General features: G+C 46.2%; 1 protein-coding gene across 2 annotated transcripts in view; it reads left to right on the top strand.

Moving 5' to 3' along the window:
* Positions 1-23809, top strand: part of hydin (HYDIN axonemal central pair apparatus protein) — an 81238-nt gene that overhangs the window by 3442 nt on the left and 53987 nt on the right. For both annotated transcript variants that reach the window (XM_014149087.3, XM_014149088.3), the window contains exons 4-8: positions 1416-1535; positions 10869-11003; positions 11835-12034; positions 12145-12269; positions 23553-23754. In XM_014149087.3, the coding sequence (XP_014004562.3) occupies positions 1416-1535; positions 10869-11003; positions 11835-12034; positions 12145-12269; positions 23553-23754 (782 nt within the window). The remainder of the gene's footprint in view (positions 1-1415; positions 1536-10868; positions 11004-11834; positions 12035-12144; positions 12270-23552; positions 23755-23809) is intronic.

A 23809-nucleotide genomic window follows, 5' to 3' on the forward strand; every position in this document is an offset into this window, starting at 1 on the left:
CAGTAGGACGTTTCCACTCTGATGAGAATTCATGAACAGGCATTCTATGAGCAGATGTGTAGCTACCTTTCTCCGGTACTTTTCGTGCAAGATTAACTTCCTGCAAAACATTAGGAAATGTAGCTGGCTACATTCATTCTAAGATAAACAGAAATATGATGGCCATGCATCGTTTTTGCAAAAAATACCTTGCTTTTTCATTGTAAGCTCATTTACTTGTGTGGCTGCTAGCCGAATAGCATTGCACTTCTGTTATCATCTGATGAAAATGAAGCTATTTTCTGTCGAATGTGTTGCACTAATGTATTTTCTGTGAAGGAAAACCATAGTTTCACGCCACGTTCACTTGATTGAAGGAAAAAAAGACTGCTGACTTTTAATATAAAACACAGGTGAAATGGTTTAAAACACAGTTCATGATCCCTGCACTATAAACTCAAAGTCAAGCTTTCTTTATGATCACTTAGGATGCAGTATTACCACTTAGCTGTTTTTGTTGGCTTGGAGAATCATTTATTTGTAGATAATACTGATAATGCACAGGCCAAAAGCTTGTGTCGATTATCAAACCACAAGAAAACAACTAATCAGATCCTAGGTCACCCATCTCAACCTGATTGATGTTGGAAGCCTATGGTTAAAACACAATATTATTGCTCAGCCTTTACACCATCAAAAGGGCCCTGGTAGGGCTTTATGTCACTTCATCTTATCCATTGAACGTGCATCTGTAAATAGGACTGTGCATCCACCCCCTCTTCCTCCCTTGGAACATAAACTGGATTTAATTGGATTGATTATAGAGGCAAATCATTTAATTTACTGTAGGAATGTGAAAGAAGTACACATTTTCTCATCTTATAAAGCATCTGCTCTCTGCACCTCTCTCTCTCTCTCTCTTTGCCCCTTTCTACCTCTAGCGTTTTCTTGCCTCTGTAATACTAATGTTAGCTAATATAATTATTTTCCAACCAGCGTGTCCTTAAATCAGAGCCCATCTTCTAAAATTGTATACAAAATTAAGTCAAATAGGATGAAGGGGGTTCAAATCAAGGCATTCTCTTTTTCACTTACAAGCTGGCCGATTGTGTGGAGTAAAGTTCCACAGTTGCAGAATACAGAATGCATCATCATTATGACATGAAGGTCATTTTGACATAATTGATATTAAGTTTATGAACCAGGCCTGTAAGCAGCCTTCCCTTAGTCAGCGTTGTCTGATGTGACCTTCTACTGTAGTAGAGGCCATCAAATGTGACTTAAACAATTACAATTGTCTACAATTATTATGGAATATTCTTTTGTAATATGTGTGTTAGTAAAGAAAGGCACAATGTGGCTTGCTCAAAAAAGTATGTTATTGTTCCTGCCCTAAGAATCCTGTCTTTTTTACTTTTCCTCTGTGCTGTTCTCAGTTCTCTACCATTGATGTGGACCAGGCCATGTTCCAGCCATACCCCTCGGAGATTGTGTTCCAGAATTATACGCCCTCAGAGACCTATGCAATTTCACTGATTCTCCGTAACAATGACAAGGTAGGGCAGGGCGGGTTTGGGTACCAGGGAAGCGTAGAAGGTTGATGTGGACATTAGATTGCCAATACCTGGCTGAGCGAGCAGCCATGTGGAGAGTGGGTAGTTCTGGAGATTTTCTTGATCCATCTGACTTCCCAGTGATAATTGTACAGCATACGTTATTAGGACACAATGCCCACTGGTCTTTAGTTACAACCCCATATGTGCAACACCAATATGTGATTGGATTCTCTATTAAAAAGTGCTCCACAGCAAACACTCAATAAACTGTAATTAATCAGATAAAAGGGCTGAATCATGCATGGATCTATCATTTAAATGCGCTCAATTACAGTTAGAAAATATGTCTCTCCTAAAACCCTGTCATGGCGTCAGAGATAAGACAAGGAAATATATTGTTAGGCGTAGCCTATACATTTAATGCATAACCTACCTAGGATTTAGAAGAAATATCCAAATGTAACTGTCAGTCCATTATTAAAAGGTGTAAGGGTACTGTGCATGAAATCTGGAGAATTTCTGTTTTCGACACATGAAAAGGCATAACTGTAACGCCCTGGCCATAGAGAGGGTTTTTAAAAAAATTTAAATTTAGGTTACATTTACATTTACATTTAAGTCATTTAGCAGACGCTCTTATCCAGAGCGACTTACAGATTGGTGCATTCACCTTATAATATCCAGTGGAACAACCACTTTACAATAGTGCATCTAAATCTTTTAAGGGGGGGGGGGGTTAGAAGGATTACTTTATCCTATCCCAGGTATTCCTTAAAGAGGTGGGGTTTCAGGTGTCTCCGGAAGGTGGTGATTGACTCCGCTGTCCTGGCGTCGTGAGGGAGCTTGTTCCACCATTGGGGTGCCAGAGCAGCGAACAGTTTTGACTGGGCTGAGTGGGAACTGTGCTTCCTCAGAGGTAGGGAGGCGAGCAGGCCAGAGGTGGATGAACGCAGTGCCCTTGTTTGGGTGTAGGGCCTGATCAGAGCCTGAAGGTACGGAGGTGCCGTTCCCCTCACAGCTCCGTAGGCAAGCACCATGGTCTTGTAGCGGATGCGAGCTTCAACTGGAAGCCAGTGGAGAGAGCGGAGGAGCGGGGTGACGTGAGAGAACTTGGGAAGGTTGAACACCAGACGGGCTGCGGCGTTCTGGATGAGTTGTAGGGGTTTAATGGCACAGGCAGGGAGCCCAGCCAACAGCGAGTTGCAGTAATCCAGACGGGAGATGACAAGTGCCTGGATTAGGACCTGCGCCGCTTCCTGTGTGAGGCAGGGTCGTACTCTGCGAATGTTGTAGAGCATGAACCTACAGGATCGGGTCACCGCCTTGATGTTAGGCCAGGGTGTTACATTGGGTGGGCGTTCTATGTTCTTTTTCTATGTTTTTGTATTTCTTTGTTTTGGGCCGTGTGTTGCTCCCAATCAGGCACAGCTGAAGTTCATTGTTGTTGATTGGGAGTCACACATAAGGAGCATGTGTTTTCTTTGGGTTTTGTGGGGGCTTATTTCTGTTTAGTGTTTACTGTTTGGCTGTCGGTTTTCTTGTTTGTTTTGTATAGTGTTCTTACGTAATTAAAAATACAAAGATGAACACTAACTCCGCTGCGTATTGGTCCACTTTCTCGGACGATTACTTCTCTGTTTCGTCTGACGAAGAAGACAGCCGTTACAGAATCCCCCACCAACAACGGACCAAGCAGCGGAGGAAGGAGCAGCGCCAGGAGGAGCAAGAATCCTGGACCAGGGAGAGAAAAGACTGGACATGGGAGGACATCCTGGAAGGCAAGGGATCCTACACTTGGGAGGAGATCCTGGTCGGAAGGGATCACCTCCCATGGGAACAGGTAGAGGCACTCAGAAGAGTGGAGGCAGCAGGAAAAAGGACCAAAGGTATGAGGGAACACGGCTGGGTAGGAAGCCCGAGAGGCAGCCCCAAAAAATGTTTTGGGGGGGGCACACGGGGAGTGTGGCAGAGTCAGGTTGGAGACCTGAGCCAGCTCCCCGTGCTTACAGGAGGCAGCGCATTACTGGTCAGACACCGTGTTATGCGGTAAAGCGCACGGTGTCCCCAGTACGCGTGGAGAGCCCGGTGCGCTACATCCTAGCTCCTAACATCTGCTGGGGGAGGTTGGGCATCGAGCCAGGACGGGTTGTGCAGGCCGTGCGCTCTAGACCTCCAGTGCGTCTTCTGGACCCGGTCCGTCCTGTGCCACCTCCCAGGACTAGGCCTCCAGTGGGTCTCCCTATCCTGGTCTGTCCTGTGCCTGCTCCACGGACCAGGCCTCCAGTGGGTCTCCCCATCCTGGTTAAGCCTGTGCCTCCTCCTCGGACCAGGCCTCCAGTGGGTCTCCCCATCCTGGTCTGTCCTGTGCCTGCTCCACGGACCAGGCCTCCAGTGGGTCTCCCCATCCTGGTCCGTCCTGTGCCACCTCCGGAGCCGCCAGAGCCGCCCGCCAGTCAGGAGCTGCCAGAGCCGCCCGCCAGTCAGGAGCTGCCAGAGAGGCCCGCATGTTCTGGGCTGCCAGAGTGGCCCGCCTGTTCGGAGCTGCCAGAGTGGCCCGCCTGTTCGGAGCTGCCAGAGTGGCCCGCCTGTTCGGAGCTGCCAGAGTGGCCCGCCTGTTCGGAGCTGCCAGAGTGGCCCGCCTGTTCGGATCTGCCAGAGTGGCCCGCCTGTTCGGATCTGCCAGAGTGGCCCGCCTGTTCGGAGCTGCCAGAGTGGCCCCGCCTGTCCGGATCTGCCAGAATGGCCCGCCTGTCCGGATCTGCCAGAGTGCCCCGCCTGTCCCGATCTGCCATCGCCGCACGCCAGCCGGGCGCAGCCAGGGTCATCCGCCAGTCGGGCGCAGCCATCGCTGCCCGCCAGCCGGGCGCAGCCAGGGTCGTCCACCAGCCGGGCGCAACAAGGGTCGCCCGCCAGCCGGGCGAAGTCAGGGTCGCCCACCAGACCTTCGGCGCGGCCAGGTGCGCCACCTAAGAGGGCGACGCCAAGGGTGGGGCAGAGGCCACGTCCCGCACCTGAGCCGCCGCCATGAGAAGGCCCACCCGGACCCTCTCCTTCACTGTTTTGCGGCCGGAGTCCGCACCATGGGGGGGGGGGGGGGGGGGGGGGTACTGTAACGCCCTGGCCATAGAGAGGGTTTTTTTTGTTCTTTATTTTGGTTAGGCCAGGGTGTTACATTGGGTGGGCGTTCTATGTTCTTTTTCTATGTTTTTGTATTTCTTTGTTTTGGGCCGTCCCATGTCTCCTCCGCGCGCCTGAACCAGTCGTCCACCGCAGGAGCCTCGATCTGACTCTGATGCCAAGGCGCCAGAACCGGCTGGTACCCCAGTACGCACTGGAAGGGGGAGAGGTTAGTGGAGGAGTGGCGGAGAGAGTTCTGAGCCATCTCGGCCCAGGGCACGAACGCCGCCCACTCCCCCGGCCAGTCCTGGCAATAAGACCGCAGAAACCTACCCACATCCTGGTTCACTCTCTCAACCTGCCCATTACTCTCGGGGTGAAAACCCGAGGTAAGGCTGATCGAGACCCCCAGACGTTCCATGAACGCCCTCCAGACCCTCGACGTGAACTGGGGACCCCGATCAGACACTATATCCTCAGGCACCCCGTAGTGCCGGAAGTCTGTAGAGCCATAGGGAGACCGGGCAGAGGGAGGAGACGGCAGGACTTAGAGAAACGAACCACAACGACCAGGATCGGTGAGGAAATCGACCAACAGGTGCGACCATAGTCGTTGTGGAACGGGTAAGGGGTGTAGCTTACCTCTGGGCAGGTGCCAAGGAGCCTTACACTGGGCACACACCGAGCAGGAGGAAACATAAACCCTCACGTCCTTGGCCAAGATAGGCCACCAGTACTTCCTACTCAAACAGCGCACCGTCCGACCGATGCCTGGATGACCAGTGGAGGGTGACGTGTGGACCCAATAGATCAACAGGTCACGGACAGCAGACGGAACGTACAGACGCCCAGTGGGACACTGGAGGGGAGCGGGCTCTGCATGTAATGCCTGCTCACTGTCCGCATCCAGCTCCCATACTTCCGGCGCCACCAGGCAGGAGGCCGGGGGTATGGGGGTAGGATCCATGGGCCGCTCCTCTGTGTCATACAGCCGGGACAGTGCGTCTGCCTTCACATTCTGGGAACCTGGTCTGTAGGAAAGGGTGAAAACAAAACGGGTAAAAAACATGGCCCACTTTGCCTGACGAGGATTCAGTCTCCTCGCTGCCCGGATGTACTCCAGGTTGCGGTGGTCAGTCCAGATGAGAAAGGGGTGTTTAGCCCCCTCAAACCAATGTCTCCTTGCCTTCAGTGCCTTGACAACAGCCAACAACTCCCGGTCCCCCACATCATAGTTTCGTTCCGCCGGGCTGAGCTTCCTCGAGAAGAAGGCACAGGGGCGGTGCTTCGGTGGCGTGCCCGAGCACTGAGAGAGCACGGCTCCTATCCCAGCCTCGGACGCGTCCACCTCCACTGTGAATGCCAAAGAGGGATCCGGATGGGCCAGCACGGGAGCCGAGGTAAACAGAGCCCTTAGGTGACCAAAAGCCCTGTCCGCCTCAGCCGACTACTGCAAACGTACCGGGCCCCCCTTCAACAGTGAGGTAATAGGAGCCTAGCTGACCAAAACCCCGGATAAACCTCCGGTAGTAATTGGCAAACCCTAGAAACCGCTGCACCTCCTTTACCGTTGTGGGAGTCGGCCAATTACGCACGGCTGAAATGCAGTCACTCTCCATCTCCACCCCTGAGGTAGAAATGCGGTACCCTAGGAAGGAGACGGACTGCTGGAAGAACAGGCATTTCTCAGCATTGACGTACAGGTCATGCTCCAACAGTCAACCAAGCACCCTGCGCACCAGGGAGACATGCTCGGCGCGTGCAGCGGAGTATATCAGAACGTCATCAATATACACCACTACGCCCTGCCCGTGCAGGTCCCTGAAAATCTTGTCTACAAAGGCTTGGAAGACTGATGGAGCATTCATCCATCCGTAAGGCATGACGGGGTACTCATAATAACCTGACGTAGTACTGAACGCCGTCTTCCACTCGTCTCCCTCCCGGATACGCACCAGGTTGTAAGCGCTCCTGAGATCTAGTTTGGTGAAGAAGCGCACCCCGTGCATTGACTCAATCGCTGTGGCTATGAGAGGTAGCGGGTAACTGTACTTCACAGTGATCTGGTTTAGGGCTCGATAGTCAATACACGGGCACAGACCTCCCTCCTTCTTCACAAAAAATAAACTCGAGGAGGCGGGTGAAGTGGAGGACCGAATGTACCCCTGACGCAGGGATTCGGAAACATATGTTTCCATAGCCGCCGTCTCTGCCTGTGACAGGGGATACACGTGACTCCTGGGAAGTGCGGCGTCTACCTGGAGGTTTATCGCACAATCCCCCCGACGATGGGGTGGTAATTGAGTCGCCCTCTTCTTAGAGAAGGAGAGAGCCAAATCGGATTATTCGGGGGGAATGCGCACAGTGGAGACCTGGTCTGGACTTTCTACCATAGTAGCACCAACGGAAACCCCTAAACACCTCCCCGAGCACTCTCGCGACCACCCCGTGAGAGCCCTCTGTTGCCATGAAATAGTGGGGTCATGACAAGCTAACCAGGGAAGGCCTAGCACCAACGGGAAATGCAGGAGAGTCAATGAGGAAGAGACTGATTCTCTCCTCGTGACCCCCCTGCATCACCATGCCCAGGGGAGTGGTGGCCTCCCTAATCAACCCGGACCCTAATGGTCGACTGTCCAGAGCATGAACTGGGAAGGGACTAACCACTGGAACAATAGGGATCCCTAAACTATGGGCGAATGCTCTGTCGATAAAATTCCCAGCCGCACCTGTATCGACGAGCGCCTTATGCTGGGAATGCGGGGAAAACTCAGGAAAGTTAACATGCAAAAACAGGTGTGCAACAGAAGGCTCTGGATGAGAATGGTGCAGGCTCACCTGGGGTGACGCCAGAGTGCCCTGCCTGCTGCCTCGACCCCCAGAGGAACCAACCCGACACCGACCGGCAGTGTGACCTCTGCGGCCATAGATGGTGCACGTGAAGGCCCCTCCTCCGGCCTCCCTGAGCGCAGCACCTCCCAGCTCCATAAGCACCGGAGCGGTGGTGCTGGGAGAGGGAACCGACAGAGCCCTCTCTGAACATCTGCGAGTGGCCAGCAGGTTATCCAGCCGAATGGACAGGTCCACCAGCTAGTCAAAGGTGAGGGTGGTATCCCTCTGACATCCTCGAGCAGGCTGCAGTGATAGTGGTCAATAAGGGCCCTGTCGTTCCATCCCGCTCCGGCGGCCAGGGTCCGAAAGTCCAGGGCGAGATCCTGGGCGCTCCTCGTCCCCTGCCTCAGGTGGAAGAGACGTTCACCCGCCACTCTACCCTTGGGCGGACTGTCGAAGACTGCCCGGAAGTGGCGGGTGAACTCCTCGAAGTAGTCCAGCGCCACATCTCCTTCTACCCACACGGCGTTAGCCCACTCCAGGGCTTTCCCCGAGAGGCACGAGACGAGGGCGGACACCCTCTCACGTCCCGAAGGAGCCGGGTAGACGGTCGCCAGGTACAGGTCCAGCTGCAGCAGGAAAGCCCTGGCAGCGTGCCGCCGTCCCATCATATTCCCCGGGAAGGGCGAGACGAATCCCACTGAGACCGGGTGCAGGAGGGGCGAGTAGTGGTGACCCCTGTTGTGCTGGTGGAGGCGCTGGAGGGACTCCCTGTCTCTCCCAGCGGTCCATAGTCTGAACGACGCGGTCCATAACGGCGCCGAGATGGTGGAGCAACAGGTACCCCCTACAACAGGGGTACCTGCTCCTGCTGACTCCATAAGATGGTGTGGTATTCTGTCAGAGTATGCGCAAATGGTCGAAGGAAGTCAGGTGCAGGAGAGCAGAGATGAGTGAACAGGCACACTTTATTCAGGCAGAAGAAAACAGCCGGACGCAACAGCGTCACAACACTCCGGCCCAAGGAAAAAGCGATAGCGCACAAATTACACAAATAGGTACAAATAACAAAACCACTGGTTACAACAATACCCGGCACAAAACCAACCTGTAGCGTCACACACGTAACGAACGAACATACCACACACAGACATGGGGGGAACAGAGGATAATAAACACGTAGAGTAATGAGGGGATGTAAACCAGGTGTGCGGGAAAACAAGACAAAACAAATGGAAAATAAAAGGTGGAGCGGCGATGGCTAGAAGACCGGTGACGTCGACCGCCGAATGCCGCTTGAACAAGGAGAGGGACCGACTTCGGCGGGAGTCGTAACAATTATTACCCCTTTTCTTATAGGCTACAGTGCATTATTACCCCTTTTCTTATAGGCTACAGTGCATTCGCAATATTCCTCTCACAATAACATAGCTCTCTTTCCCCTACACTCATCCTTTCAAATTCCAACTATTTCTACCGGTTTCATCCTTTCAGAACAGTGAAACTCATTAGTAACTACATTATGTGTTTTTTAATTAGGCCATTTTTTATAGTTTGAACAAAAAGTATTGTGATGAAAGGATTATATAGTGTCAACTGATTTGGTAGTCTACAACCTACATATTTTCTCCCAACCATTTACCTTTCAGGGAGATGGGGTAGGGTGGGGGTAGTAGTGAGATAGTGTGGTAGAGAGAGACATACTGTAATAAATATGTATATTAATTCCCTGGAAAAACAACCTCTTTGTTCAATTTATTCATGACCACATTGAAGCTGTAATGCATACAGTAGTTGGATTTAAAATGCAAGGAGAAAATATATGAAAGATTTAGCTTCGTAGTCAAATGTCTCACCTTCTCACTGCAGTCCCATGTTGATGGCAAATAGATAGGCCTAGAAACAGTTATTGGCAGTAGAGTCAAAGCCACAATTCCTTTTATTTATTGGTAATTTAAATCCTGAATGTCTAAATATACTATGTTGCATGCCTGTCCAAACCCCAAACTCTTTTTTAGGATGTATAGCATTTGGCTGAGTTTTATATCAAACAGAAGTTAAACAAGTGAACTTTTACGTTGATGCATTTGGTGACATACTGTTTTGTTCCAGTGTTAATTTCGTCAACAATAACTATGATGAAAAATATTTGTCAACAACCTATTTTTCCTCACGAAAACTATTGACGATAGCGAGACGAGATGCATGAAAAAAACAATAGCTTTAGTAACAAATTAGTTTTCATTTTAGTTGACGAAAATGTGACGAGACGAGACTTCCACATGAGACTAATGGACATTCAATTAGACATTAATATTTTTTGTCCAATCATAAGCATTCATGTCTTTGCAGAATATTTAATGCAATCCTCTCATTGGCAGAATTAACAGCTTTTCAGTCACACAGCTCCTGGGCAGTCACTTCAGTCACTCGTAAATATTTTGAACTGATGCACAGCCAGCGAACCAGGACACTTTAATTGTAACTAACCTCAACTAAAAACTATAATGTTTACTCTCTTACTTTCATGTTGGCTATTTTCGCTTTGATCACATCACATGCTCCATTTTCCCATGTGTGCTGTTATTCATCTGGGTTGCCGCACTTGCGGTCGGCAAATGCGAGTCACTGTTATTTACCCCCATCCCAAGGTTATGATTGGGAGAAAAGAGCTGTATGCTTAAATTGTTTAACCTGTTGCCAAGACTTTGTAGCCTATGGTAAGTCATGGCTGGCATTGGTTACAATCTGCCAAAATAGCAATGTGCCAGCTATATGAGGGGATAGTAGGCCTCGTTGGACAAGGCTATCTTAATGTGCACATGATGGAAGTTACAAGTAAATTATTTAATGGGAAAAAAATGCACTGACGAATATTTGACACAAATGACTGTGACTAAAACTACACTAAAATTGTCCTGAGTTTAAGTCGACTGATAATAACTAAAACTAAGGAGGATGAAATGACTAAAATGTGACTGAGACTAAAACTAAATCTAAAATTGCTGCCAAAATGAACACAGTTCTGTACCTTAGTATGGTCTGCCAAACTGCCACCAGCTTGTTGAAATATATATTTTTTTAAAACAGAGGAAGGAATATCATTTCTTATGTTCTTTTTGCAGTTATTTTTCTTAAATATGTTTCTTGTCTTTGAGCTTCTTTTGGGGCTTAGGAGAGTAGGGAGTAGGGATGTTGCAAATTCAAAGTGGAGAGTTAGTCATTATGTCCCCCTCTCTCTTTCTCTTTCTTTTTCTTTCTCTCTCTTTGTCTCTCTCTCTCTTTCTTTCTTTCTCTCTCTATTTCTTTGTGTGTGCGCGTGTATGTGCGTGCATGCATGTGCATATGTGTGTGTGTTTGTGTGTGTGTCTTTTTGGTCTTTAGATCCCACGGCTGGTGAAGGTGGTGGAGGGAGACTCTCTGTATTTTAAAGTGGTCAGTCCAGTGGATGTATGTAGCAAAGTGGCCCCAGGGATGGCGTCCACATTCAGTGTCCTCTTTACACCTCAGGAGAACAAGGTACTGTCAACACAAATAAAATAAAAATGATATGGCAACACACTTAACAAACAGTTAGAACACTGTAAAGTGCAATAAACTATTACGTTTTCTTTTAATTCTATGGATCAAAGCAAACAAGTGTTTCCAACTTTATTCAATCTGTTTATGAAATTTCCTCTTTCTGATTTAAAAAGAAAACAGCTTTCTTATGTTCTGAACATTACTGAAAGAAATGTAGGCCTAGTTATGAAACCAGTCTCATTCATTACCCTTGGTCTGAAGGAAAGATTTCAATGCTTCAGGTTTTCCTCTTCAGTAATGACAACACGGTGAAACATATTCCTTGTTAATGCGCCTCTGCACTGTAATTCTATCAGAGAATGTGCTTTGATGAGCATGGGCATGACAGGGAATGTTTCCACCACCGCCTACTCTCACTCCATTAGCTGCCATTCTCCAGGCTCTAATATGGCCTGGTAATCTGCTTTGCTCTGCTTGCACATTAATACAGAGTGCAGTTGTTAGAGAGATTCAGGGCCCTTGGTAACATAATCAGGCCTGGAGCCAACTCATCTGTATGGAGACAATAGGGAGAGATGAGGACTGTTTGGATGACAGACCCACAAAAAAACAACGTACTTGACAAGATGTGAACATTTGGAGCAGCAGTGAACCTTTGGTTATGCATGTGTTATAGTTCCAAGACATTGTTGATCAGGACATGTCCTTCATGCACCACATGAGACAGAATCCAATAAGAAACTGATCAAAGTTGAATCTGAAGTCTACCTCTGTGCTGTCCTGTCCTTGTGAACTTCATAAAGTAACCTCTCCTCCCCCGTCTCCCAGGACTACATCCACAGGCTCATCTGTGTGACAGAGAGGGAGAGGTTTGAGGTTCCTATCCGGGCGATTGGGGCGCGGGCCATCCTAGACTTCCCTGACCACCTGCACTTCTCTCTGTGCCCTGTGAAGTGCTCCTCACAGAAGACCCTGCTGGTGCGCAACATTGGCAACTGTGAGGCCAAGTTTCAGCTAAGCACACACAGGTGAGAGATGATCTATGATAGGAGTCTGTTCTAGCCTCTAGTCTGTTCTAGCCCAAGTACTCCATGCTAAACCAACCATTTCTACCTGTCCATGCCTTTGTTCTGTCAAGCCCTTTTTCAGTGGAGCCCCCTCTTGGAACTATTGGTGTTGGAGAGAGCATGCAGGTGACAGTTGACTTTCTACCCAAGACTGCAGGAGACCACAGCCAGGATCTGCTGCTTCACTACCATACAGGTGCAAGACCATTACTATAAAGCAGCTACACCGCACAGGTCTGGCTAGACAAGATTCAGTATCCTTGGAGTCTTTATAGTCACCATTATACAGATGTTACACATGCATCTATACTCTACAATCATCTACATCCAAAATTCCCCCCACAAAGTACAAACCATATACAATATACAATGTACAAAACATTAGGAACACCTTCCTAATATTGAGTTGCACCCTCCCCTTTTGCCCTCAGAACAGCCTGAATTAGTTGGGAAATGGACTCTACAAGGTGGCGAAAGCGTTCCACAGGGATGCTGGCCCATATTGACTCCAATGCTTCCCACAGTTGTGTCAAGATGGCTGGATGTCTTTTGGGTGGTGGACATTTCTTGATAAACACGGGATTCTGTTGAGCATGAAAAACCCATCAGCGTTGTGCGGTGTAGCTGCGCCTGGCACCTACTACCATACCCTGTTCAAAGGCACATATCTTTTGTCTTGCCCATTCACCCTCTGAATGGGACACATACACAATCAATGTCTCAATTGTCTCAAGGCTTCAAAATCCTTCTTTAACCTGTACGTCCCCTTCATTTACACCGATTGAAGTGGATTTAACAAGTGACATAAATAAGGGATCGTAGCTTTCACCTGGATTCACCTGGTCAGTCTATGTCATGGAAAGAGCAGGTGTTCTTAATGTTTTGTACACTCAATGTACACGTCTCCCCAGAGTCCCCACCGATAGACCCACTCACTTTGCATTACGCTAGCACACAAGTACTTGCTCTACACCAGTAAGGTACTTCATAGAAACAGATGCATACACACTCACATTTTCTGCATAAGATAATCAACTACATCAAATGGAGTGGAACTAAAAGGATGAATCTGTTTACCATACATTCACTTTGAACACAATAATAAAATATCCCCATCGTAATGACCCTGCAGCAGGAATGGTAAAACAGTGTTAATCATTTCAGGGGCATTTATTCACAGTCTTTAATCTCTGCTCTTTCACACAGGTTGCACCCAGCGTATAGGGAAAACACCCTAATTAGCATATATCCTATTAACAGATGTATGAGTGTGGATGGCTGGGTGTGCTGGTGTTATCTGTTGCCTATTGCTATAGTGTGGTCAGCCCAGTTAGAATGGACAGCCCCTGGACAGCCCCTGGAGACACGTCTGTCTTGTTTTGTTTGATTATACCAGCTAATGGTTTGAGATATTGATAGAACTCCATTGGAAACCCCAATATGTTTTATTTTCCAGCTGGAATGTAAGCGGATGTTGAATTATTTTTGGCTCAATTCAAGATCTTAAACTGTCCCACGTTTGTGATTGTGATGATGGGTAGTGCTGGCAAAGGGACCTTATAGGATTCCAAGGTGATTGCAGTGTTAAAGATTGATAAAAGTGTTTTTATGCTGTGGTGAAATCCAGATTTGATGGAGGATTTAGAGTAGTCCCCCTTTATCACTTAATTATTTTGACAAGCCTTTGGTAGAATTGAAAGTTGATAAAAGGTGAATTTGCAATGTGATGGAGAACTATATCTGTGTGAGATACAGTAAACCAATTAAGAGCCAGAGGAGTACTTGAGTGTGTGTGTGTGTGTGTGCATGTTTATGTGTGTGCTTGTGCGTGTGTGTGCGTGCGAGTGCATCCCTGCGTGCATTCGTGTTTGTGCGCGTGTAAACGCATGTGTGTGTGTGTTTGGCTCAGGTGGTGCTTGGTGGTCTGCTGTCTCACTGCATACACACTCAGGTCTAGTGAAGGGCAGCAGTATTAACATTTTATAATGTGCTCTACTCTAAAAAGACCACTGCAGGCCCATCAGGGTTGTATCATTTTTAATTCAGCACCTTTCCCCGTCTCCTTCTCATGTATGCTTCAGTTGAAGCTGCTCTGGAGGCTACCCTCTGGAACCAGTGAACGCAGCAAATCATGAGTATCTTCTCAAGTACTACTGTACATTTTTGACCCATGAACATGTAATTTCAAACATGGTCCAATTTTTGCAGGGGTGGTTAAGCAGTGATTCTACTGTACATACAGTGTCCATCTATTGTAATCAATCCATCTATTGATTTATTAATATGCCCTTTAGTAGCCTTCATCTAGGACACATTTACATATTGTATATTTTATTGGATAGTAGCCGAAGCGTGACAAATTAGGCTCCTTTGCTCAAGGGTGTGACTGCTAATACTGAGATTCAATATGACAACTATATAGCTATATATGAATCCAGCTCCCCAGTCACTGCTATGTAATTTACTAAAATTAACACAATAATGCAAACAGATGTCAGGTTTCTTTCATTGCTCCTGCCTGGATAGTCGGCTTCTACTTGACAGGAGACAAGAAGTGGTACGTACTCTCTCTCGTTCTTGATGTGCTAGATCAGGGGTCCCCAATTACATTCAGCCGTGGGCCGGTTTTTCCTTGAGTGGATGGGAGGGAGCGAGGGCGGAACATAGTTATATATATTTTATACACTGCAAATTGACTGCAAACAGATATAGTATTTGACAAAAACAGAATAATTTCAAACCTTGATTACACTGGGATACGATCACATATGCCTCTCTATTTATGCATGGGAATACTTGGGAACAGATTTCCTAAATTAAACGAAAATACAGTTTTATTACATTTTTTTACTTGAGGGGCCAAATAAAATCACCCGTGGGCCAATTTGGCTGCCTATTGGGGAACAATGTTCACAAAGAAAAAACCCTCAAAGTCAATTCTGGTGAGAAATGCTATCAGTGGGTTTAAGACAGGCTTCCTTTGCTACTGAAATTAATGAATTAGTAATAGTCTTTTAGCTGCTCTCGTATTTAGGAGCAAATAGTTCCTTGGTGAGTTTACCCTAGACTCTGCCTCTGCCTTGACTATCTGCAGTCTTTTAGGAAATCGCAGGCACACACACACACACGTCTGTTTTAGTATTGTCACGGTCGTCGTAAGGAGTGGACCAAAATGCAGCGGGTATATTTATCATCTTCTTTTTTATTGAAGGAAAAAACACTTAAACAAAACAAACGACAAAAACAGTCCCGTAAGATGCACAGACTATACAGGAAACAACCACCCACAAAACACAAGTGAAACAAACCCCAACTAAATATAGGCTCGAATTAGAGGCAACGACAACCAGCTGCCTCTAATTGGAGGTCCTACCAAAATCCCAACATAGAAATAGAAAAACTAGATAAACACATAGAAATAGAAAATGTAGAACATAAACCAAAAAACCCGAACCACACAAAACAAACACCCCCTGCCACGCCCTGACCAAACTACAATAACAAATAACCCCTTTTACTGGTCAGGACGTGACAAGTATCCTTAATGCCAAATCCCTAACTCCTTACCCTAAACCTAACCACTAACCATAATTCTAACCCTAATCCTAATTGTATCCCTAACCATAAACCTAACTAACCCCTTAGCTCTGCTCACCCTCTCCTCATCAGCAGCACTCCAGCAGAATCTTCAGAATTTTTTCAAGAGCTGTTCACTGAGGACTCAAGTCTCCTGTCAAATGCAGCATGGGCAATCAAAGGGAGAACTTTCAACATTAGTATCGGCTGAGGTTAAAATGTCCTCTGCGTAGCCTGGAAACTGATGGCCGTGCAGAATTAATCTCTTGAGGAAATTAGATGATGGAAGCATGATATTGGCTCGACCAGTGGGAGAGAGAGGCACATTTTTCTTGCCCATCAACCGTTGTCATAGCATCGGGATCTCAGCGATAATTATGGTCCCTCCATTTTCCCCTATTTTCTATTCTTTCTTTTTTGTAGGACACATCTTACAGCCTTATTGCACATGACAGGCTTGTCGTCATTAATATGTGCTGGTTTTAAGTGTATATTTGCTTTGGTGATGCTACTAATCATCTACGGTTCCTCCTGAGACAACATTAGGTTCTTTAACTGGGCAGCAACTACCTTAGCGAGCATGCTCACCCACCATGCGTTGTCCTTTGATCCCAAAAGAGTGCCGTTCACCGAGATATCACAGTCACACCACTGTAATAGGTCTACTTGGGTGTTCCACAAGAGTGGATAAAAGGAAAAGTGGATAGATTTATGAGGTTGTGACATTGATATTCATGTCTTAAAGTAAAAGCTTATTTCCCTGGATTTTGTACTTCATCTTACTTTGATGAAGACTTATTTACTTTGACTTTATTTGCAACACCCATTTAAGAGACATACTGTCAAGCCAATCCTTTATAGTAAGGTCTTTGAATTGATTTTGTTATAATGTGATTATTGTACAGTACTGTATAGCCTAATCCACATCCCTAATAAAGGATATATGGTTACAGGAGGCCTATATAATGGTTTAAGTGCATCTATCTTTTTTGACTAATCTTTTGAAGAGGTAGAGTACAGTATGCATACTTATTTGATAGAGACCGACTGTTTTCCAGCATTGGATTTAGGCCTACTGTTGTACCAGGCTAGCCTGGGTACCAGTCTTTTTAGCTAACATTACATTCCTTGCCACTCCTGTCATTTGCCAAAGAGACTGCAGGGTGGTGACCAAGAACACAATGGTCACTCTGACAGAGCTCCAGAGTTCCTCTGTGGAGATGGAAGAACCTTCCAGAAGGACAACCATCTCAGCAGCACTCCACCAATCAGGCCTTTATGGTAGAGTGGCCAGACGGTGTCACGGTTGTCGTCGGGAAAGGAGGACCAAAACGCAGCAGGGATGTGGATGCTCATCTTGATATTTATTTATAAAATAAAGTGAACACCAAAATAATAAACACGGAAAAACGCACGAACAACCAAACAGTCTTGTAAGGCTCACACACGCAAAACAAGAGACAATCTCCCACAAACACTAAACCAAACACATACCCATATATAGGACTCTCAATCAGAGGCAACGAGAAAGCACCTGCCTCCAATTGAGTGTCCAACCCCCCATTAACCTAAACATAGAAATACAACTAACTAGACTAAACATAGAAATACATTAACAAGGAACAGTGCCCAAAAACCCCGGAATACCTAAATCAAATACCCTTCTACAAAAAACACCACCCGAACCACATAAAACAAATACCCTCTGCCACGTCCTGACCAAACTACAATAACAAATAACCCTTATACTGGTCAGGACGTGACAGTACCCCCCCCCCAAAGGTGCAGACCCCGGATGCACCTCATAAATAAATAAAACCCAAAACAACAACAACATAAAATCCCCCTAAACTAAAGGGAGGGAAGGGAGGGTGGCTGCCGTCACCGACGGCACTTGTGCTACACCCCCCCCTCCCCAACCCACCTATACAGGTGGTGGTTCAGGCTCCGGCCTACTGTCCTCCAGAATGCTGGGCTGACGCACTGGAAGCCTGATGCGTGGTGCTGGTACTGGAGGTATCAGCCTGGGGACACGCACCTCAGGGCTAGTGCGGGTTGCGGGAACAGGCCGAGTCGGACTGGGTTGACGCACTGGAAGCCTGGTGCGTGGTGCTGGTACTGGACGTGCCAGACTGGGGACACGCACCTCAGGGCTAGTGCGGGGAGCGGGAACAGGACGAGTCGGACTGGGCTGTCGCACTGGAAGCCTGGTGCGTGGTGCTGGTACTGGACGTGCCAGACTGGGGTTTCGCACTTCCGGGCTAGTGCGGGGAGCGGGAACAGGACGAGTCGGACTGGGCTGACGCACTGGAAGCCTGGTACGTGGTGCTGGTACTGGACGTGCCAGACTGGGAACACGCACCTCCGGGTCCGCACGAGAGACAGGAACTGGAAACACCGGGCCATGGAGGCGCACAGGCGGTCTTGATCTCACCTCCTGCACAACCCGTCCTGGCTGGATGGAACTAGTAGCCCTGTACGAGCGGGGTGCTAGTACAGGGCGAACTGGGCTGTGCATGCGTATGGGCGAGATTGTGCGCACTTCAGCAAAACACGGCGCCCTCCACTCCATACGGTCCTCCATATAAACACGGGTAGCTGGCTTATGGCTCATCCTTGGCCCAGCCAAACTACCCGTGTGCCCCCCCCAAAACATTTCTTGGGGGTGCCACTCGTGCTTCTCCCTCGGCACGTACAAGGCCTCGTACATCCGCCTCTCCGCCTTGGCTGCCTCGATTTCCTCCCTTGGGCGACGGTATTCCCCAGCCTGGTGCCCAGGTCCAGCCCCGTCCAGCATTTCCTCCCAGGTCCATTTCTCCCGCCAGTCCATCTCGAAATCCCTTTGCTCCTTAAAGTCCACCTGTTGCTCCTTCCTCCGCTGCTTGGTCCGTATGTGGTGGGAGATTCTGTCACGGTTGTCGTCGGGAAAAGAGGACCAAAACGCAGCAGGGATGTGGATGCTCATCTTGATATTTATTTATAAAATAAAGTGAACACCAAAATAATAAACACGGAAAAACGTACGAACAACCAAACAGTCTTGTAAGGCTCACACACGCAAAACAAGAGACAATCTCCCACAAACACTAAACCAAACACATACCCATATATAGGACTCTCAATCAGAGGCAACGAGAAAGCGCCTGCCTCCAATTGAGAGTCCAACCCCCCATTAACCTAAACATAGAAATACATTAACAAGGAACAGTGCCCAAAACCCCCGGAATACCTAAATCAAATACCCTTCTACAAAAAACACCACCCCGAACCACATAAAACAAATACCCCCTGCCACGTCCTGACCAAACTACAATAACAAATAACCCTTATACTGGTCAGGACGTGACAGACGGAAGCCACTCCTCAGTAAAAGGCACATGACAGCCCGCTTGGAGTTTTCCAAAAGGCACCTAAAGACTCTCAGACCATGAGAAAAAAAGATTCTCTGGTCTGATTGAACTCTTTAGCCTGATTGCCAAGCGTCAAATCTGGAGGAAACCTGGCACCATCCCTACGGTGAAGCATGGTTGTAGCAGCATAATGCTGTGGGGATATTTTTCAGCGGCAGGGACTGGGAGACTAGTCAGGATCGAGGGAAAGATGAGCGGAGCAAAGTAAAGAGAGATCCCTGATGAAAACCTGCTCCAGAGCGCTCAGGACCTCATACTGGGGCGAAGGTTCACCTTCCAACAGGACAACGACCCAAAGCACACAGCCAAGACAACACAGTAGTAGTCTCTGAATTTCCTTGAGTGGCCCAGCGCAGAACCCGGACTTGAACCCGATTGAACATTTCTTGAGAGACCGGAAAATAGCTGTGCAGCGGTGCTCCCCATCCAACCTGACATAGCTTGAGATGTCCTGCATAGAAGAATGGGAGAAACTCCACAAATACAGGTGCTCCTAGCTTGTAGCATCTATATATACGTATACACTACCGGTCAACAGTTGGAGAACATCTACTCATTCAAGGGTTTTTCTTTATTTTGACTATTTTCTACATTGTAGAATAATAGTGAAGACATCAAAACTATGAAATAACACATATGGAATCATGTAGTAAAGTATCAAGTTACTTATTGGAAAACGTTTAGACTGCTTGTTATTTATGTTTCACTTCCTGAATTATTTACTCACATTTGCTTTAGTGGAATCAAGGCTAGTAAAACCACTGTGACAGTGTGGGCCTGAGAGAAAAGAAAGTTAAAAAAAAAGAACATTTTTATTTGTGTGTATGTGCTGGGCTTCATGGATTGTTTATTTGTATGTGTTGGGCTTTAGCTGAGATTATTCTTTAAGGAGTCAAGCATATTTGTCCTGGCCTCAATTGTTCCTTGACTAGCATTAATTCTTGCTGTCTATAATTCAAACCTTTTAACTTCTAATAGTAACTGTATCTACTGGCAAATTGGGAGAGAGTGGGGCGATTGCCCTCTAAGGGCCAACATATATTTTTGCCTGCCAGCAGTAATCATTTCTGATTGATTGAGAGATTTAAGAAGCTATCATCGTTAATTAACATAGTAGATGCAACGCATTGAATATTTACATTCGCACTTCGTAATGAATTTTGTAACTTTGTCCCGGAAGCATTTAACTGCAGGGCACTTCCACATCATATGAAGGAATGTGCCCATCTGATTTAGGGGACAGAGTGAACAGTTGGGAGTTTGGGCCAATTTCATCCTAAACCTTTCCTTGGTTTTACAGTCTGTGAACAAAACAAAGTTGATGCTTCGGATTACGGGATGCCAAGGTTATATTTTTCCATATTTTGTTCCAGTTAAAGGGTTGTTCAGATTCACTTAGCTCTGTGGCCCATACTTTTTTAATGGCTAGCTCAGAATATGAGCTTTCCAAAAGTTGTTTATATATAATAGAGATCAGTCCTTTTGGGAGTCCAGATCATTTATTTATAAATCCCAACATTGGATGGTTTGGTAGTTGGTTTTCCCAAGGAAATCCATATGCCAGCATAGCTGACCTAAGTTGTAAATATAGCAAAAAGAAGTTTCCTGTTAATGTGTATGTGTCTTTCAAATCTCAGAATGTTCTCAAACCATTACTGTCCATGATATCGGCAAGGGTAAGGATTCCAAATTTGGACCATTGGGGGGATGGAAATGGCTGCCCTCCAGAACGCAAGGCATGCCATTTTGATTTTCAGTTACATTGTTTTTCAATTTTGCGCCACATAAAAATTGTGTGTGCAATAATAGGACCAAAGCGTAGTTTACATTGTTTAAGGGATATATTGTATCAGTGTAGACCACCTCTTCCAGGGGAATAAGATATACCGTTTTTCTCTCTATACTCAGCCAGAGAGTGGAAGAATCATGTCTAAAGCAAATTAGGATGGGACAAAATGCTAGTTCCTGGAAATACAATTTAAAGTTTGGTACGGATAGTCCCTCTACGTCTCTCCCTCATTGTAAGTTTGTTAATTTTATCCAGAGTCACTTACCTTGCCATATATATAACCATATGCATTTTGAAACCGCACTATGGATTTTATCCTTATAGCCAGAAAGGGGAGACAAGGGAAGCATAGAACTACAGAAATTAATCTGTGGCAATATATTCATTTTAAAAATAGATATTCTGCCGGTTAACCTCTTACATCTAGACGTTCCGCTAGCGGAACACCTGCTCCAATATCCAATGATAGGAGTGGCGCGAATTACAAATTCCTCAAAAATACAAAAACTTCAATTTTTCAAACATATGACTATTTCACAGCATTTTAAAGACAAGACTCTCCTTTATCTAACCACACTGTCTGATTTCAAAAAGGCTTTACAGCGAAAGCAAAACATTAGATTATGTCAGCAGAGTACCAAGCCAGAAATAATCAGACACCCATTTTTCAAGCTAGCATATAATGTCACAAAAACCCAGAAGACAGCTAAATGCAGCACTAACCTTTGATGATCTTCATCAGATGACACACCTAGGACATTAAGTTATACAATACATGCATGTTTTGTTCAATCAAGTTCATATTTATATCAAAAAACAGCTTTTTACATTAGCATGTGACGTTCAGAACTAGCATACCCCCGCAAACTTCCGGAGGAATTTGCTAACAATTTACTAAATTACTCACGATAAACGTTCACAAAAAGCATAACAATTATTTTAAGAATTATAGATACAGACCTCCTCTATGCACTCGATATGTCCGATTTTAAAATAGCTTTTTGGTGAAAGCACATTTTGCAATATTCTAAGTACATAGCCCAGGCATCACGGGCTAGCTATTTAGACACCCGGCAAGTTTAGCACTCACCAATATCAGATTTACTATTATAAAAGTTTGATTACCTTTTGTTGTCTTCGTCAGAATGCACTCCCAGGACTGCCACTTCAATAACAAATGTTGGGTTGGTCCAAAATAATCCATCGTTATATCCGAATAGCGGCGTTTTGTTCGTGCGTCCCAGACACTATCCGAATGGTAAAGAAGGGTCGCGCGCATGGCGCAATTCGTGACAAAAAAATTCTAAATATTCCATTACCGTACTTCGAAGCATGTCAACCGCTGTTTAAAATCAATTTTTATGCCATTTTTCTCGTAGAAAAGCGATAATATTCCGACCGGGAATCTCCTTTTCGGCAAACAGAGGAAAAAATCACAAAGACGGGGGCAGCCAGGTCACGCGCCTAAGCCCACAGTCCCTTGATCGGCCACTTGAGAAAGGCGATAATGTTTTTCAGCCTGGGGCTGGGATGACGACATTCTGTTTTTTCCCGGGCTCTGAGCGCCTATGGACAACGTAGGAAGTGTCACGTTAGAGCAGAGATCCTTTGTAAAAGATAGAGATGGCAAAGAAGTTCCAGAAATGGTCAGACAGGCCACTTCCTGTAAAGGAATCTCTCAGGTTTTGACCTGCCATTTGAGTTCTGTTATACTCACAGACACCATTCAAACAGTTTTAGAAACTTTAGGGTGTTTTCTATCCATATATAATAAGTATATGAATATTCTAGTTACTGGGTAGGATTAGTAACCAGATTAAATCGGGTACGTTTTTTATCCAGCCGTGAAAATACTGCCCCCTAGCCATAAGAGGTTATAGCAACTGGGATATTAGACCGTCTTCTGAGGTCAGATTGAATTGATTTAAGCATTCTGTAAAAGTTTTGATGAAAATATGAATCATGTAATGTACGACTATACTGTTGTGGAAACATTGTTAGAATAATACACCATATTTGGTAATGATCCACAGCATCACATTGGGTTTACTTGTGGTGTATTACTCTGAATTTAACATGAACCATGTTTTTGCTTAATGAAGTTTGATGGCTGCCTGGTGCTTACTGCCTGTTTAAAACTCAGGATGCAATTTGAATACCAGCCTATTTCATTTTGGGTTAAATTTTTGCTCGGTTCACTCATTAGGGTCAGGTCAGGATCTCTGCTAAAGCACCATGGCTCTGCTTTGAATGTAACCAAACTAGCCAAACAAAAAGCTAGAGGTATTTACATATTCCACATGCTGATTTATGCAATGATTTTGCATTGTGTTTTTTTTTCTTCATTCTGTTGGCTGCTCCGGTGGGAACCATGTGACTTGTGTTAATGTCACTGGGTCCCAGAGAGATTGTGTTATTGTTGTGGATGGCTCAGACAGTATAGTCTACATGTCATGCTAATCCAACAGCGCCATCTCCATGACCAATTATGAAGCACCGACCAATAATAGCACGCTGACTAGCCTATAGCATCACATTTGGGGCTTTGCCATAAAGTCCTGAAAAATAATAGGCTGTATAGAAAAGCCTGTATTTTAGAACTACCCACATGTACTTTTGACTTTCTATAAATATATTGGACAGCTACAGTGCTCTTGAATAATTCAGTTGCTGTTTGTGTCTGGGCTTTGTTGTTTCTTCTAAGGGGAGGATGTTGGCATCAGTCTGTATGGAGCGTCTGCAGACGTGAATGTGAGGCTGGACAGGAACTCTGTCATAGTGGAGAAAACCTACATCTCCATGGCCAACCAACGCTCAGTCTCCATAGTGAACAGGAGTGATACTCTAGTTCACTATCAGTGGAAGAGCTTGGCCACTAAAGAGGAGGAAGAGCAGCAGAAGCTAAGGTGGGATGTCTGTTCATGCTCATCTCCATGATGTACATAATATTAACATGATCAA

The sequence above is a fragment of the Salmo salar genome, chromosome 16 (assembly GCF_965601325.2).
Source record: "Salmo salar chromosome 16, fSalSal1, whole genome shotgun sequence".
NCBI lineage: Eukaryota > Metazoa > Chordata > Actinopteri > Salmoniformes > Salmonidae > Salmo > Salmo salar.